The sequence below is a fragment of the Malaclemys terrapin genome, chromosome 3 (assembly GCF_027887155.1).
Source record: "Malaclemys terrapin pileata isolate rMalTer1 chromosome 3, rMalTer1.hap1, whole genome shotgun sequence".
Taxonomy (NCBI): domain Eukaryota; kingdom Metazoa; phylum Chordata; order Testudines; family Emydidae; genus Malaclemys; species Malaclemys terrapin.
In genome coordinates, this window is record NC_071507.1 from 182167785 (window position 1) to 182186186 (window position 18402).

At 39.3% G+C, this 18402-nt stretch overlaps 1 protein-coding gene across 2 annotated transcripts in view; it reads right to left on the minus strand.

Annotated features, from left to right (window-relative positions):
- NBAS (NBAS subunit of NRZ tethering complex) overlaps positions 1–18402 on the minus strand; it is a 356127-nt gene that overhangs the window by 137514 nt on the left and 200211 nt on the right. For both annotated transcript variants that reach the window (XM_054023471.1, XM_054023470.1), the window contains one exon: positions 984–1213. In XM_054023471.1, the coding sequence (XP_053879446.1) occupies positions 984–1213 (230 nt within the window). The remainder of the gene's footprint in view (positions 1–983; positions 1214–18402) is intronic.

The window sequence follows — 18402 nt, forward strand, 5'->3', positions numbered from 1 at the left end:
GCTAAAATGGCGTAGGTGCCTAATGCCAAGACAAGGTTTGCAGCTGAAAATCCTGAGCAGAAGGAGGAACCTTCCTGCAGTCTGTATTTAGGCATTTGCTTCCGAAAGAGGGGAGGGCCTTAGCAAAACACTCCTTAGCTTGGCATCTCCTGTTGTCTAGTTTAGGTGAGAAGCAGCCTCACTTGTTCAATTTTGTCAATTTCTTTCTAAGGTGCCTATCTTTCCCCATTTATTGTATAGGGAGCGTAGGCACCTAACTCAGACTTTGGGAATCCCAGTGATTGTCTAGGTACCTAGAAGTAAGGTATTTTGATGTTCAGCATTGTCATTTCTATGTGAATCAAGCCCTTAGGAGACACTCTGCAGCCTATTCTCGAGAACCCCAAGACTAAAATAAAGGGATTCTGGAAATTAGGATTACAATTCAATAGAAAAATTGAATGGGGAATCCAATAGAGCTGGGTCTCTAGTCAATGCTATGAGACTGATGTACAATCTACCAGATTTTTTTTTTTTTTGGGGGGGGGGGGGGGGAAGAGTGTATACATTTTTGCAATGTAAGTCTACTATAACTAAATTATCAACATTAAAACAGCGTGTTTATCTAAAATGTATTCAAATTCAAACATGGAAGACACGATATTTTTTAGTGTGGTTCAAAAATTCCCCCCTTTTAGGGCATCTGTTTTAATAGACTGTAATAGTAGTAGCTAAAGCACAAAGATAAGGGGGGTGGGAGGGAGTGGAAAGAGTATCTTTACTATTAGAATCCTGCAAGTATTGATCCATTTGGTTGGACAAACATCACTTCATCTGACTAGAGTGGTTGGAGAAAAAAGGTCCCATTTATAGCAACACGGCAAAATAAACCCGCAAAATGAGTCCTTCTAAAGGTCAGTGCTGCTGAAAATTTACTTTCCCGTTCTGAATTTTAAATACTTCCATTTGAACAAAACAGAAACCACACAACAGACATTACTTACTCCGCCAACCCCAGTATAGTTTCTCTCTTGTACTGGCCATCTGCTGTAAACCTCTGCACATCCACTCCTTTGCCAAGGCCTTGAAGGATTTGAGCCTGAGTGAAGTCCAGTAGTCGTTCATTGTAGTAGTACAACTGCTTAATCAAAGCTGCTATTTCTTCAGGCCAGTCTTCATAGCCACACTGAGAAACATGCTTTGTGACCATCTTAATCAGCTCTTTTGGGTCAGCCTGTGAAATCAATTAAAAAAAGAAAAAGAAAAAAAAAAAGCCTTTATTTTAAAACTCTAAAACAAAGTTGCCTTTCTAAGATCCATCTGATGGGATTTTCATGAATCAACCATGAAATATTTCTTCCATCCTGAGAGATATGATCAGATCTTGCAGTATTCCATATTTTAAACATAAAAAGATTGCTTAATTACTTAATTGGTCTCTCAGAGTTGATAAGACAACTCCCACCTGTTCATGCTCTCTGTATGTGTGTATATGTATCTCCTCAATATATGTTCCACTCTATATGCATCCGAAGAAGTGGGCAGTAGCCCACGAAAGCTTATGCTCTAATAAATTTGTTAGTCTCTAAGGTGCCACAAGTACTCCTGTTCTTTTTGCGGATACAGACTAACACGGCTGCTACTCTGAAACCTGTCATTTTAAACATAGGAACCTCTCAGAAACTTGTAGAACCTTGTAGAAATGTAAGTGTGACCACTGAATGCTAAATAACCTGAACACATTTATATAATTGATGCAAGTCAAATCTGCACTGCTGTCAAACTTGTATTTGTACTGGAGGAGATAAATAAAGGAAACAAATGTTCTTTTTGATTATAATATTATAGTGTAATTTTGTAATAGTAGTAAAAGCACAAAAATAAGAGGAAAGTCTCTTTACTACTAAAATCCTGCATTTATTGATCCATTGAGCTGAAAGATTAATTAGCAGACCCTAAACTATCTGTATAAAATATAAGTTACCTGATTACAAATTAGCTAACGGCCATCCTACAGTCAAACAGGGGAACATACCACAAATATTAAAATAATTCTTCTGAATCAATGACTGTTTCCAATGCACCGAGAGAAATAACATACAAATGTAACAGCATATCCATAACAGGATAAAGAGTTGTTTAGAGGTTTAAAAATCATCTGTGTTAGGTATTTAAAGTGCACAATGGCTGTAGTATCTAGCTCAAAACTGCACACAGAAATGAGATCTTTGAATGTGCATTATAGTTTCCACATTCATAAATCCATGGCACACAGAGACAGATACACTTTTGAAAATCTCGCCACAAATAATTTTGTATTGTGTGTATTATGAATATGGTATCTTCCATTTATACAGTGATATTCATGCTAAAGTAATTCACAGACTATCTTAACCATTATAGAAGCTACACAGTGATCCACTTACTCAGCCACTGAAACATAGCAAACTCTGTGGTCAAACAGCATGTAGCAAAACGACCTTACTTTTTAGGACAGGAAATGCATATGGTATCTATTTGAAATGGCAGAGGAATGTATACACAGCAGGAAAATGCAATTACCTAGGAATGTTGACAGTGCACTGTGTTTAGTCATGTTCTCTTAAGAAAAGTTGCATGTGATATAATAGCAGAGTGTGATCAACATCTTGACTTTACCGCTTATCTGAAAAATGACACCGTTAGCAATATAATGCCCCTAACACAATACTGTGACTTTATTACGGGCTCTGAGGGAAGAGTGCCACCTACAGGATCACCAACACTTATTCCTGTATCATCTTATTTATCCTTGTGTGACAAGCAGGGTCCAGACACCCCAAAGGGAGAACCGGGGTCCTGAACCCCAAAGAATAAGAAATTGAATCAACTGGTTGTATACAATGTTATTGTGTAAAAATATATGTCAATTAAGGTCTTTTATGAAAGCTTATAATGTTCTGAACTTGGTGGTCATTAGGAAATATTTGTTCAGGTTATCGTTATGAATGTAGGCACGTATATATGTGTAGAGAATGGTAATTGTAACTGTGGTGCAATTACAGCATCACCTCACAACAGGGGGTGAAGCAATCAGGCAGGGAGGATCATCTCTCAGGCTAGTTGTTCACATGAAACTAACTGCCGGTACCTAACATTGTACAACCTAGGGAAAGAAAATAGTGGATCATTAAAGTTAATGGAAAGACACTGAAACTGAAAAAACAACCACCCAGTCTTGGAAAATTAAAGGAAGGAGAGAGTTTCCCTTGCTCTGTGTACCATAGTCTGAGCCCATGTCAACACTACCACTTATGTTGACAGCAAAACTTACGTCACTTTGGGGTATGAAAAAAACACCCTGCTGCGTGGCATAAGTGGTAGTGTGTACGGTGCTGTGTCAGCGAGAGAGCTTCTCCTGCTTACATAGGTACTGCCAGTCATTGTAGGTGGTCTAATTATGTTGGTGGGAGAGCTCTCTCCTGTTGGCTGTAAGGTCTTTAGTGTAGGCATAGCCTGAGAGAAAGAGGAAAAAAACCTGGAAACCTAGTTAAAAGGAAAAGGGATTTGAAGAGAAGGCTATCTAGAAACTGCGGGCCAGCATCTCAACAAGGTGCTCTCCGTGAAACACTGAATCCCTTCTAGGACAGAGGACAAGCTGGAAAATTGGTAACTTGTATTAGAGAAGGGAATTTAGCTAATACAGTATAGAAATGTAAAGCCTGAGATTGCTTATTTTCTGTGTAACTTGTATGTGTTTGCTTTTCCTTACTATTTCATCTTTGAATCTATTTTTTTAATTAAATACACTTTATTTTTAACCTAAGCATGTCTCTGTTGTGCAAACTCTGTGGCATGCGTCCTCTGAAGAGAACTGATAATTGGGAGCAGATTTCACTTCTTTGGGGATGAGGAGGAAAGTGTAGATGTCTGGTAGTTAAGCACTTGGGGAGATAGATTTGGGGAGACTCGGGACCGGAAGGGATTGTGCAGGTATGGTGCAAGGAATAACTAGGCTGGTGGAAACCAGAGTTGAGATCTTTCTGCTTGTAGGCTGGCTACTGATGTCAGAGCTCTGAGCCATACCAGAACGGCATTACTAAGGCAGGTGGTGACAGAACCCCTTACTGGTCTGGGAGATTTGCGAAATGTCATACCTTGCAAGTCTAAGTTCTGATCAGGTTGCATGAGCTAACAAGATCAAAACACAAGAAGATACAGATGCCAGACACAGCTGTGACATTTTCTGAAAAAGACAAATCATCTAAGCACAATGAATACACTAAGTAGCAGTGGAGTATGTTGGATGAGTTTATATTTATTTCCATTACAACTAGATAATTTTTAAAAAAACATCTTAGCAATCAAGGATATTTAAAATTGCAAGCTTTTTAAAATGACCTGTATAAAACTACAACAGCACTATGCGTTTCTGTACACAATAAAATGTTTGAACATTGGGAAAAAAATCATTAAGAAATCTTTTAATTCTCTAGTATCAGAGGGGTAGCCGTGTTAGTCTGAATCTGTAAAAAGCAACAGAGGGTCCTGTGGCACCTTTAAGACTAACAGAAGTATTGGAGCATAAGCTTTCGTGTGTGAATGCCCACTTCATCAGACGCAAGATGAAGTGGGCATTAATTCTCTAGAAGCCTTTTTTCTCTCCCATCACCATAACAGGCTGATACCCTGTTCAACTATTTAAATTACTCTTGGCATGTTTTTCTATCCTGACATCATCCATCATCATTACAAAAAATCCTAGAATATGTTGATTTTATAAATGGCAGTTCTTTGAAGGTGCTGAGGAGACTGGTATGTTGCAATAAGTTCTCACCGAGATAGATTTGTGGGTAGAGTACTGCCTCCACATATGTGGTGTGCACACATATTATGTATTCACACACAAAATGTAAAGAACCCTATATGAAAAGAAAGCTACAGTTGTAAAAACAAGCACTTGAAAGTTAATGAAATGCCAGAAGTAAAGGCTGCCCAGACAACCTTAATTCTTCCCTCCTTTATGTATGCATTAAGATGTAGGAAAAATCCTGAAAAATCTAAAATGTATTAATGTTAGCAAAACTATTTACATTTCATCTTGGAAATGGATGCAGCCTTTTGCTGAAATTTCCCAGAAAGAGTTCAACCTGAGGCACAGACCAACCTTCGAAAATTTCAGACCAATCAGTTAAAATTTGGCAAAGTTATGACAAACCGAAAGCAGAGGGTTATAAAAGACAATATTAGGCAACTACCTACCTACAACAAAAACTCAATTAATCCTTTCCTTGACCTTCCAAGTACTATATTTTGTCTTTTAGATTGTAAGCGCCTCATAGCAAGGACTCATTGTGTGCCTTGTACAGCACTAAGCTCACTGACAATGCTTATATAAATAATAAATATATCACTGAAATTGGCAGAAAATAATTTAATGTAAGTGTGCCAGAACTTTTCCTAGTGGGTGGCAGAGTAATTTACTTTGTAGTGCACAAAAAACATAAATTACATTCTTGCAAAAAAGCATTATACACATTTTATATACACCAAAACTACTTAAAATACATTGCAAAGGCTGGTAAGTCCAAAATCTGACCTACTTTTCACTTCCCCTTCTTCACTACAAGCCAACTCCTGATCTTCACTTTCTAGGCCCTTCATTGACTATATCTAATACACTATCAAGACTGACTCGGCTCCACTCTGCCAAAAAAGCCAGCCTTCGTTGTTCTCTTGTTGAATTTTCAAACAAGCACATCTGTGCTTTTTTCCATGCTGCCTATCATACTTGGGAGGAACTCCCGTAATATCTGCAAAGCATCTCCTCCTTCAAATCCATCCATAACACTCTCCTTTGCCAAGATGATTACAAAAACTTGACAACGGGTAGGCAGCAAGTATGCAACATAAGAACTGCCATACTGGGTCAGACCAAAGGTCCATCTAGCCCAGTATCCTGTCTTCCAACAGTGGCCAATGCAAGGTGCCCCAGAGGGAATGAACAGAACAGGTAATCAAGTGATCCATCCCCTGTTGCCCATTCCCAGCTTCTGGCAAACAGAGGCTAGGGACACCATCCCTGCCCAGCCTGGCTAATAGCCATTGATGGACCTATCCTCCATGAATTTATCTAGTTCTTTTTTAAAACCTGTTATAGTTTTGGCCTTCACAACATCAGTCTTAGCCTTCACAGCAGTGTGCTGAAACCACTGCTTTTCATGCTGAGCAGTATTGTCTCCCTGTTTTCTTTTTCTCCCCCATCTGTCTGTATATCCCCACTTGTCTCTTTTTTTTTTTTATAAAAGATTATAAACTCTTTGGTCTGGGACTATCTTTTTCTTGTTGTGCTATCACAATATAAATAATAAATAATGATAAATAAAATGGATGCGGTGGCTAAAAGAGCTAATACAATTCTTAGACCTATAAACAGGGGGATCTCCTTAGGAGTAGAGAGATTCTATTATCTATGTCCGTGGCACTGATGGAACTGCTACTGGAATACTGTGTCCCGGTCTGGTGTCCATCATTCAAGAGGGATGTTGAGAAACTGGAGAGAGTTCAGTGAAGAGTCATGAAAATGATTAAAGGACTGAGGAAATGTGCTTTATAGTAAGAGATTCAAGGATCTCAATCTATTTACTTTACCAAAGAGAAGGCCCAGGGTGATGTGGTCACAATTTATAAGTATTTACATAAGGAAATTTGATAACAAAGGCTCTTCAATTTTTTCAATGAGATCCTATGGCTGGAAGTTGAAGCTAGACACATTTAGTCTAGAAATAAGGTGCACATTTTTAACTGTGGTTTTGAGTGCTGGAACAACTTACCATGGGTTGTGATAGATTTTTGATCACTGTAAATCTTCATTTAAAGATTGGATTCTTTTTTCTTAAAAGATATGCTCTAGTTCAGCCACAGCTATTGAAAGTGAAGCAGGAATTAATCCAGGGAAGTCTCATGGCCTGTGTTATGCAGGTGGTCAGAACAGATTACCACAATGATCACTACTGGACTTAAAATCTATGAATACAGGAAAATACTTTTCTCAACAGTGTCTGTTTGCATAGTCCATTTAATTATTACATGTTTTATTCCTTCTCTTTCTGTGCACTCAGTCTTCTTCTACACCCCCTAAAATGACTTTTTAAATAACACTGATCCTACTAGTGTGATATTTATTGGATTTTCAACAAGAAGAAGAACCCAGTGATGTATAATAAAATGTAAAAGAAACATTTCAGTGTCAAAGCTGTGTAGGGCTTAAAGAATGAATAAAAAGCAATTTAAAATTATGAAATACATTTTCACAATATCCTTTTAGAATATACTAATATTTCTACATTCACATAAAACCCATCTTCATTAAAATATGGGGATATGGGAAGTGTAAATACAAACACTAATAAGATCATTAATTATAAATGAAACCAGCAAAAAAGGCTACAGAGCAGATTGCTTATCACCATACTTATGTAGTTCATAGGCTCCTCAATATTTTTAAACAGTCAATAGGCTAGATAAGAAGTTAGAATCAGTTTGTTCTTTCTAATGCTATGTGTTTAAAAAAAAAAAAAAGACTAGTACATGACAAACTGTTGGCTTTTCAAATTCTCTCAGACACTGAGAAAGTGTGGCTACAAGCCCAATTCCCCTGCTTCCTTTTACTAGGTAAATCTTTCCTGATACTTTAAGACAGGTGCTTGAATAATATAGCTTTTCTCCCTGATGCTCCACCATGGGCTTGTCTAATTTACAAAATTCTATATTATTTGAACACAACAGGAAACAATCAAGTTCGATGCCACAGTGTTAACTGCGACTTGGAAATCAGTGCAGACTGGGCTCAGCACTGTGTCAGCTACCTGTCATTAGTGATCATCAAAAACAATGCTGCAGTAGCACCTACAATCTCCACTCAGAGATGAGGGCCACACTGTACCAGGTGTCTTTAGTGATATTTCTCCTTAACATAGTAAGTAAAATCCACTTATTCATGGATGACTATTGGTGACTTCAACACAGAATTTTCAGAAGCCTTCTTGATTCTTCACTAGCTTCAAGCACTCAGCAGCTGACCTCCCAGTGATCTGCTGCATACTTTCTATCCGTCTCCTTACTGGTCATCCCCTACTACAACTAATAACCACCATTCCTTCCACAATAACCTTCTCAAGGTTACTTCCATTTCTATGCCCAATGTGACCAAAATTTATATATTTCCACCTGTTGATTTCTGACAGCACTGTCTCCTTCTCTCCAATAATGTTTCTAACCGAAGCATTCGCTATCTTTTCCATATAAGAGAAACACAGTAGATGAGCTATATTTCATGTGTGCTGTAGCTGTAGGAGAGAATACAGGCGGAAGTCCAGCAGCAGAGTGGGGCTATCCTGTTTATTGCACTCAGTGTAGCATGTATGATTACCTGCCCTGTGGGCGGGTGGCGTATGTGTGCATTCGGTGCAAGGAGCTCCTGGCCCTCAGAGACCGCGTACGGGCTTTGGAGGCCAGGGTGGCGGAACTGGGGGAGCTAAGGGAGGCAGAGAAGTATGTTGATGAGGCTTTCCGGGACATTGTAGATTTCTCCCACCTCCGGTCAGACAGCCCCTACTCTGTTAAGGAGGATGAAAGGCTCAGGGAAGGAGAGCAGTCAACGGGATCACAGGGAAACCTTTCCATAGTTGGGACCCTCCTTCCAGATGATGTTGGGGTATCCTCTCGCACTGAGGTTACCTCTCCATTAGAAAAAGGCAGGTGTTAGTAATGGGAGATTCGATCATTAGAAACATAGATAGCTGGGTTTGTGATGACCGGGAGAACTGTATGGTGACTTGCCTGCCTGGTGCAAAGGTTACGGATCTCTCGAGGCATCTAGATAGACTTATGTGTAGTGTGGGGGTCGTGGTACATGTAGGTACCAATGACGTAGGGAAGGGTAGGAGAGACGTCCTGGAGGCCAAATTTAGGCTTCTAGGAAAGAGACTGAAATCCAGGACCTTTATGGTGGCATTCTAAGAAATGTTTCCAGTTCCACGCATAGGGCCAAGTAGGCACGCAGAGCTTCAGAGTCTCAATGTGTGGATGAGATGATGGTGTAGAGAGGAGGAGTTTAGATTTATTAGGAACTGGGGAAACTTTTGGGACAGGGAAAGCCTACACAGGAAGGATGGGCTCCACCTAAACCAAAGTGGATCCAGACTGCTGGCACTTAACATTAAAAAGGTTGCAGAGCATTTTTTCAACTAAGAGATGGGGGAAAGCTGATTGCTGCAGAGGAGCACGTGGATCGGACAGAGACTTCTCTTAGAGGAGAGTCTATTGATAGAGATTCTCTAGGTTTTAGTCAGGAGGAGAGGATGGAAGAGGATAAAGTATGGGCCAGATCAGATGAGAAACATTCACATAAAGAATCTGACACATCAGAAAAAGGCAGACAAATAAACAGTGACAAGTTTTTAAAGTGCTTGTACACAAATGCTAGAAGTCTAAATAATAAGATGGGTGAACTAGAGTGCCTCATATTAAAGGAGGATATTGATATAGTAGGCATCACAGAAACCTGGTGGAGTGGTGACAATCAATGGGACACATTATATCGGAAGGACGGAACAGATCGTGCGAGGGGGAGGGGAGTGGCACTATATGTGAAAGAAAATGTAGAATCAAATGAAGTAAAAATCTTAAATGAATCCACACATTCCATAGAATCTCTATGGATAGTAATTGCATGCTCTAATAAGAATATAACAGTAGGGATCTATTATCGACCACCTGACCAGGACAGTGATAGTGATGATGAAATGCTAAGGGAGATTAGAGAGGCTATCAAAATAAAGAACTCACTAATAGTGGGGGATTTCAATTATCCCCATATTGACTGGGTACATGTCCCCTCAGGACAAAATATAGAGACAAAATTTCTTGATACTATAAATGACTGCTTCTTGGAGCAGCTGGTACAGGAACTCACAAGGGGAGAGACAATTCTCGATTTAGTCCTGAGTGGAGCGCTGGATCTGGTCCAAGAGGTAACTATAACGGGATCGCTTGGAAATAGTGACCATAATATAGTAACATTTAACATTCCTGTGGTGGGAAGAACACCTCAACAGCCCAACACTGTGGCATTTAATTTCAGAAAGGGGAACTATGAAAAAAATGAGGGGGTTAGTTAAACAGAAATTAAAAGGTACAGTGACTAGAGTGAAATCCCTGCAAGCTGAATGGACACTTTTCAAAGACACTATAATAGAGGCCAAACTTAAATGTATACCCCAAATTAAAAAACACAGTAAAAGAACTAAAAAAGAGCCACCATGGCTTAACAATCATGTAAAAGAAGCAGTGACCGATAAAAAGGCATCTTTTAAAAAGTGGAAGTCAAATCCTAGTGAGGTAAATAGAAAGGAGCATAAACAATGCCAACTTAAGTGTAAAAATGTAACAAGAAAGGCCAAAAAGGAGTTTGAAGAACAGCTAGCCAAAAACTCAAAAGGTAATAAAATGTTTTTTAAGCACATCAGAAGCAGGAAACCTGCTAAACAACCAGTGGGGCCCCTGGACAATCAAGATACAAAAGGAGTACTTAAAGAACATAAAGTCATTGCGGAGAAACTAAATGAATTCTTTGCTTTAGTCTTCAAGGCTGAGGATGTTAGGGAGATTCCCAAACCTGAGCCATCCTTTGTAGGTGACAAATCTGAGGAATTGTCACAGATTGAAGTGTCACTAGAGGAGGTTTTGGAATTAATTGATAAATTTAACAGTAACAAGTCACTGCGAGCAGATGGCATTCACCCAAGAGTTCTGAAAGAACTCAAATGTGACATTGCAGAACTATTAACTCTGGTTTGTAACCTGTCCTTTAAATCAGCTTCTGTACCCAATGACTGGAAAATAGCTAATGTAACGCCAATATTTAAAAAGGGCTCTAGAGGTGATCCCGGCAATTACAGACCGATAAGTCTAACGTCAGTACCGGGCAAATTAGTTGAAACAATAGTAAAGAATAAAATTGTCAGACACATAGAAAAAGATAAATTGTTGGGCAAAAGTCAACATGGTTTCTGTAAAGGGAAATCATGTCTTACTGTGGAAGCAGAGAAAGAACTGACAGGAAGGGGATGCAATGCATGACAGTTCGTTAGCAAGAGTCAGGCTAACTGTAACCCTAATAACGCGAGATTTGTAGAAGCGAGGAATGTGTGAGGTGAGTGGGAAAGAACTGTGTGAGAAGTTGTTGTGATCTTGTATAGATAATGTGTAGATAATATGGAATGTAGACTAAGAGTCTACATTAGTGAACAAAACAAGATATCAGAATGACCTACGTATAAACAAAATGCAGCTGTTGTTCATTATTGTCTGTAACAACAGGTATAAATGCTTGCTGTAATTGTTTACCTGTTGAGAGACCTGTTTAGCTCTCTCCCTCTAAGCAATTGTTAGAGAAAATAAAGTATCTGACTTGCTGTACCCAAACAAAAAGTGAGAACTCTGTTATTCTCCGACATTACTAATCTATTAGAGTTCTTTGAAGGGGTAAACAAACATGTGAACAAGCGGGATCCAGTGGACATAGTGTACTTAGATTTCCAGAAAGCCTTTGACAAGGTCCCTCACCTAAGGCTCTTACATAAATTAAGTTGTCACGGGATAAGAGGGAAGATCCTTTCATGGATTGAGAACTGGTTAAAAGACAGGGAACAAAGGGTACGAATAAATGGTAAATTTTCAGAATGGAGAGGGGTAACTAGTGGTGTTCCCTAAGGATCAGTCCTAGGACCAATCCTATTCAACTTATTCATAAATGCTCTGGAGAAAGGGGTAAAAAGTGAGGTGGCAAAGTTTGCAGATGATACTAAACTGCTAAAGATAGTTATGACCAAAGCAGACAGAAGAACTTCAAAAAGATCACATACAGCTAAGGGTAGCATAACCATCCTCTTTACTTTGTAAAGGGTTAATTCCTCTTTTACCTGTAAAGGGTTAAGAAGCTCAGATAACCTGGTTGGCACCTGACTAAAAGGACCAATAAGGTGAGAAGATACTTTCAAATCTGTGGGGGAAGGTTTTTGTTTGTGTCTTTGTTTTGTTCTCTTTGAGGCAGCAAAGAACCAGGGCAGGAAAAATACATCTCTTTAAGCATATCTGGACTAAGCATCTAGCATTGCAGAAATAGTAAGTAATAGCAAAGAAATGCATTAGATTATCTTTTGTTTTAGCTTGTGAATTTTCCCTGTGCTAAGAGGGAGGTTTATCCCTGCTTTTGTAACTTTAAAGTTTTGCCTAGCGGGGAAATCCTCTGTGTTTTTTAATCTTTTGTTATTCTGTAAAGTACTTACCATCCTGATTTTACAGAGGTGATTCTTTTACTTTTTCTTTCTTTATAATAAAGTCTGGTGGGTTTTTTTAAGAATCTGATTGGGTTTTAGTGTCCTAAAACCCAAGGGTCTAGTCTGTGCTCACCTGGTTACCTATCTGGTTGGTAGAGTATTCTCAAGCCTCCCGAGGAAAGGGGGTGAAGGGCCTGGGGGGATATTTTGGGGAAACAGGAACTCCAAGTGGTCCTTTTCCTGAATCTTTGTCTAACTCACTTGGTGGCGGCAGCATACCGTTCAAGGACAAGGTGAAATTTGTGCCTTGGGAAAATTTTTAACCTAAGTTGGTAAAAATAAGCTTAGGGGGTCTTTCATGCAGGTCCCCACATCTGTACCCTAGACTTTAGAGTGGGGAAGGAACACTGACAACCGGCATTAGAAAAGGTTCAGAGAAGGGCAACTAAAATGATTAGGGGTTTGGAACGGGTCCCATATGAGGAGAGATTAAAGAAAATAGGACTTTTTCAACTTGGAAAAGAGGAGACTAAGGGGGGATATGATAGAGGTATATAAAATCATGAGTGGCGTGGAGAAAGTAAATAAGGAAAAGTTATTTACTTGTTCCCATAATATAAGAACTATGGGCCACCAAATGAAATTAATGGGCAGAAGGTTTAAAACAAATAAAAGGAAGTTCTTATTCACACAGCGCAGAGTCAACCTGTGTAACTCCTTACCTGAGGAGGTTGTGAAGGCTAGGACTATAACAGGGTTTAAAAGAGAACTAGATAAATTCATGGAGGTTAAGTCCATTAATGGCTATTAGCCAGGATGGGTAAGGAATGTTGTCCCTAGCCTCTGGTTGTCAGAGGGTGGAAATGGATGGCAGGAGAGAGATCACTTGATCATTACCTGTTAGGTTCACTCCTCTGGGACACCTGGCATTGGTCACTGTCGGCAGACAGGATACTGGGCTGGATGGACCTTTGCTCTGACCCAGTATGGCCATTCTTATGTGCTTGCAAAGCCCTTGTGCTAAGATGGATTACGGTTTGAGACTAAAGAGAAAAAAATTGATTTCGGGGCTACTAGGTTTGTCCACCCCTTATCCATAAGGTAATCTCCAAAATTTTGTTTACTAAGTAATCACCCTCTTCTCATTCAAATCCCTCCTAAACAATCATCTTAGCAGCACAACCAACAGTTAACCTATACATATAATTCAGTTAATGGAACTGTCAAGATTTGCATATACCAAAAACGAATAACTACATGTCCTTATTTTCATCCCCCATTGGTTTTTGAAATCCAACTCTCTCTATTGTTTTCCTGCCCTTTCCCCCAAATCACTCAGCCCACTGATGGTCCTTAATTACAATAAAATACATTGTACTCTAAATACAAGGAGCAGGGAAAGTCACGTTTTCCTATATTTAAATATCCAAACTTGAGTCAGTATTAGGTGACTGAGTTATGAACTGCAGATTGAGTTTTAGTAATCTGTGATGTTTCTTCTTTTTTGGCATGAATATTTTACTATACAGAAGCACAAGACCTCCTTAACATTCTCTCTCTAATATTTGAATGACAATACTGTATTCTTTCTTCACCAGAATAGTTCAACTTCAGACAAACCTGTGTATTAAAAGGTGTTTCTTCTCATTTACACATACAATTCTTGACTCCTCAGATACTGGAATAGCTCCCACCTGGACAAATTAGTTCTCACTAATGTCACAGGGCTTGAAAACAATGGCTATTAAGATAATTATAGTAAGTTACTGAAACTAATCTTGCATTTCCTTGTTAGCTGACTTTTTCCACCTGTCACAAATCCCAATGTGACTTTGATTTTTTTTATTTAAAATTATGAAACATTGCTACTTTATGCTAATATCTTTTTAAGTGAGCAATTATGTTTAAGAATTTTTTTTTATAAATATGCTGAATTTATTCAATTCAGTGCAGTCAATCTAGGTTGTAAAAATAGTAAGTCACTTACCCCGTGCAGTCATAGGACCTTGAAGTCCAATGAGTCCTTTAGACAGGGAGTGCATTTTTCACTCATAGGATCTTAATGTTATTTGATGGCAGGAAATGCCCACTAGAGCAGGTGGGCTTGAGTATTCAACAGTGGTTTTTTGTTTTATATGGGACTTTTGGATCACAATTATCCAGTTATGCAACATACAATTCAATACAAAAACAACAGAACTATTAACTGTTAGAATCCTGTGTCCCAGTACGAAATAAGTCATTGACAATATTAGATCATGAGAAAGTCATTTGGCCTCTTTCTACTTCTGTTGAGACATGCTGGCCTTAATACCATGTTTCTCCTAACTTGTTTTAGCAATTTATATTATCCTCAAATCTCACTTATATTTGTTTCCTTAATTGTTAATTATATCTTTTAAAATAAATCTCTCAAACAATTTGCAAACATTTTATAAATTCAAAAAATAAATCGAAAACAAAATACATGAACATAAAAATTATGAGCTTAGCTGAAATTAAATGTGTCAAAGAGAAAAGGAGGTAAGTTATGTGCATATATTTGTACATATACACCCTTAGAAGTAATTGACACAGGTATAATATTTGGCCTTCACGAAAGTATTTTAAGTAAGACATGTTTTAAAGACACAATGACAGTGCATGGTGCTCAGCAGGCAGACATTTTCAGTCGTATTTCCCAGAGCTCTATTAGCAGGACATCAAGATAATGGAATGTTGTATAATATTTCATTAGCTCCTCATTTTAAAGAACTTAAAATAAATGGAAAGCTTTTCTGTTTCTGCATCATTCTCACTTTGGTGTTTATTCAAGCAGTACATATTCACAGCACAAAAGGGTGGAAGGTTATTCTATGATATTAGGATGAGCATATCATAAAGAAATACATCTCTGCATATACAAGCCTGAACAAAGAGCTTGCAATTCTCACGATTTGTGAAACTTAGATATGCATCAAATCATGGTTTACACAGTCAACTGGTATGTTTGACTTAATTTCTGTACTTTCAACTGACAGCTCTACCACAGTTTTCTTTGTGCCTTAATAGCATAGAGCTCCTGGAAATGCAGATGGAAACTGTAGATGCCAACCCCTGTAATTACCAACTCTAATAGTTGTAAGTTGGGGAAAGGAGAACAAAAAAAATTTCTACAATATCGCTAAAAGAAAAGATATGACAACTGAATGATTTACTTTGACACAAAGTGAAGTTCATATTGTGAATAAACTTTTTTCCAATAGTGGAAAGAATATACACCAAATTGCTTTCAGATAAAAATAATAAAAAAATGAAATATATATTTATTTTTAATATAAATTTGGATTTGATTTTGGAAAAGTCTGTGCAATTTTGTGTTTGTTTCTATTTAATTGACTGATGGAAAAGTACTATGTGACATAGTTTGCTGTTAGACTTGTAACATTTCATAGGAGTGCTATGGGCTATTTGCATGCAGCCCATAGTAAATGGCTCCCAGTTGCATTTCTCACACACCTTTATGAAGTGCAAAATACTTCCGCTGACTGGAGAATGGATGAGTGAGGCAGGCATGTAGGGCAAGCTATAGCTCTGTCCACCACCTATCCAGATGTTCCAAGAAAGGAAAGTGGAGGAAACAAAAACTGTATGTGCACTTTGAACTCTCAAGCATTGGGGTTGTGGTTTGGGTAGCCCTTACTCTGCCATACAAGTGAACAAAGATTAGTAGCTCCTATGTCATTTTGAAAGGAAGGTTATATTTACTTTAGAAACCAACAGCTATATAGATGAAGCACGGTTTAGGTTATGGGGAGATTTCTGAATAGAAGGCTTTCTCCTTCGTTGGTAAAAGGTTAAGGCTCATTGCATGTTGAGGGAATATAGTCTCTTCTCTTCAGAGGAGTGTGGTTTTGGGAAAAAACACAGATAGGTGGATTGATTGACTGGTTCAGGTGAACTTAGGATGTGAACACAATGAAACTGTCTTTATGGAATATGGTGTAAGGTGGATCCGCCATCAGTGTTCAAAGCTCATTTGCCCTCCTGACTGAGTTGACAGCCACAAAGAATGCAACCTTCATAAAGAAGAGAGACATGGAACATGTAGCTAGTGGTTTGAAGGCAGGCTTAGTAAGCACCGAAAGCACAAGCTTTAAGTCCCACTGAGGAGTGAATTCCTTACTGGCGAAAAAGTTCTGATTAGACCTTTCCAGAATCTGGTAATCAGTGGATGAATGAAAATGAGTAACCATGTGAATGTGAACCATGTGATATGCACTGCTTGCTACCACGTAGACCCACATATAGCTGATGGAAATACCAGCTGATTTGAGGGAAAGATAGTCCAGAATAAAGGGAATATCAGTTGCTTCCAGGGACACAAGTTTTTGTGGTGTACAGATAGAGAAACTCTTCCACTTGGCTAAGTAAATTTCCTAGAGGAATTTTTTTTTTTTTTTTAAGTAAGGACACTTTGTGCGGCTTCAGAGCGTGAATATTCTAGAGCTGCCACCTCATCCAAAAATCACGCCCTGAGATGGAGTGCTTGGGGTTTGTGATGCTTGATTCTGCCCTTCCTCTTGGTCAAGGAAAAGGATTACATGTTAATCAGCAACTGGGATGATGTGTGCAGGAAACTTGGGGACCAAAACTGTCTGGGCCAACTGGGTTGAGGAGTATGACTCAAGCCCTGTCCTGATGAATCTTCCATAAGATCCAAGATAGGAGTGGCAAGGGAGGGAAGGCATAGTTCTGATAGGAAGACCAAGAAAGAAAGAGAGCGTCACCTTGAAAGTGATGTCTTCGGGCTCCCCCCTGGAACAGTATAGGTTTGTTTGAGAGGCGAACAGATCCCTTGTGGGGGTTCCCATAGAACAAAAATACTGTTCACCACTTATCATGTAACACTCACTTGTGGTCAATACCAAAGTACCTGCTGAAGGTGCCCAACACCACATTTTGATTCCCTAGAAGGTAAACTTGTGACAAGGTGGTTCGATTGCTGATGAACAAATTCTATAAGGTGACCACTTCAGCACACAGGGGAAAATATTGAAGTGTCTGCTTCATCTGAAGATGAAGGCTGTCTCATTGGTACCAGCAGAACTGCCAGATCCAGTTCATAATCTTCCTCTTCTACGGTAGCAGAAGGAAACTCTGATTGTCCTCTTGCAAAGAGCGGTGGACTGACTTCCTAGTGGATCACGTTGACGCTGAAGGGTGGAGGTATGGGTACCACAGTCCCCAATATGGTAAGTAAGATGGGTCAAAGGGTGGTTGTGGAGCTCCACTGGAACCATGGGGTACCATACAGATGCTGAGATGGGAGGTCAGTTCTAGACAAGTCCGAGTCCCTTGTCTAAGAAGATATTTCTCAGGATACATCAGTTCCTCAGGTGATTCAGAGCCTCCCAAGAAAGAAAAGGCTTATTCTGGGTTTAACGGTGGCACCAACGGTTCTGCTGGAGGGAAACCATGGTTGGATGATGGAACGGGGGACAGACTCCTCCAATAATTTGTATCTTCTGGTGGAGTCAGGATTTCTCTCATGAGGGAAAGACCTGATAGCAACAGCGATTGTGGTAAGGGAGAGCAAAAATGTCATCAGGTGTAACACAAGTCTCTGCTCTCCCTGAAGTGCATGGGTCCTGTCCATCTACATTGATAGAAAGTGAGCACTTACAGTTTGTGGTTGAGGCTCCCAGTGGTTGTGCCTTTTGTTGGTGCCATCAGTTCCCAGTGTTTAGGCTTAGATGGTACCAGAGGTACTGTTGCTACCAAAAGTGCAGTCTGGTACTGACAGAGTCCTGGACTTGTTGGCTTTTTTGTCATGACTCTGAGACTTAGGAGTTCTAAATCCGAAAGGGCTGAACAGGAATACTTGCTTGCCTTAGGCAGGGTTGTATCCAATTTCTTTGAAGTGAACTTAGAAGAGGATTCGCTCTTGTGTTTATGAGAATGTTCCCTACCTTCCTGACAAGACCTCAATGGGGGAAATCTATGGGAGTAGATTCCCTTGCTCATAAATTGAACCTCATGTCAGAAAGCGCACTCCTTGCTGAGTCAGGCTAATGTTCCTGAGTCTGATTAGGGAAAGAGCAGCAGACACAGCAACTTGCAG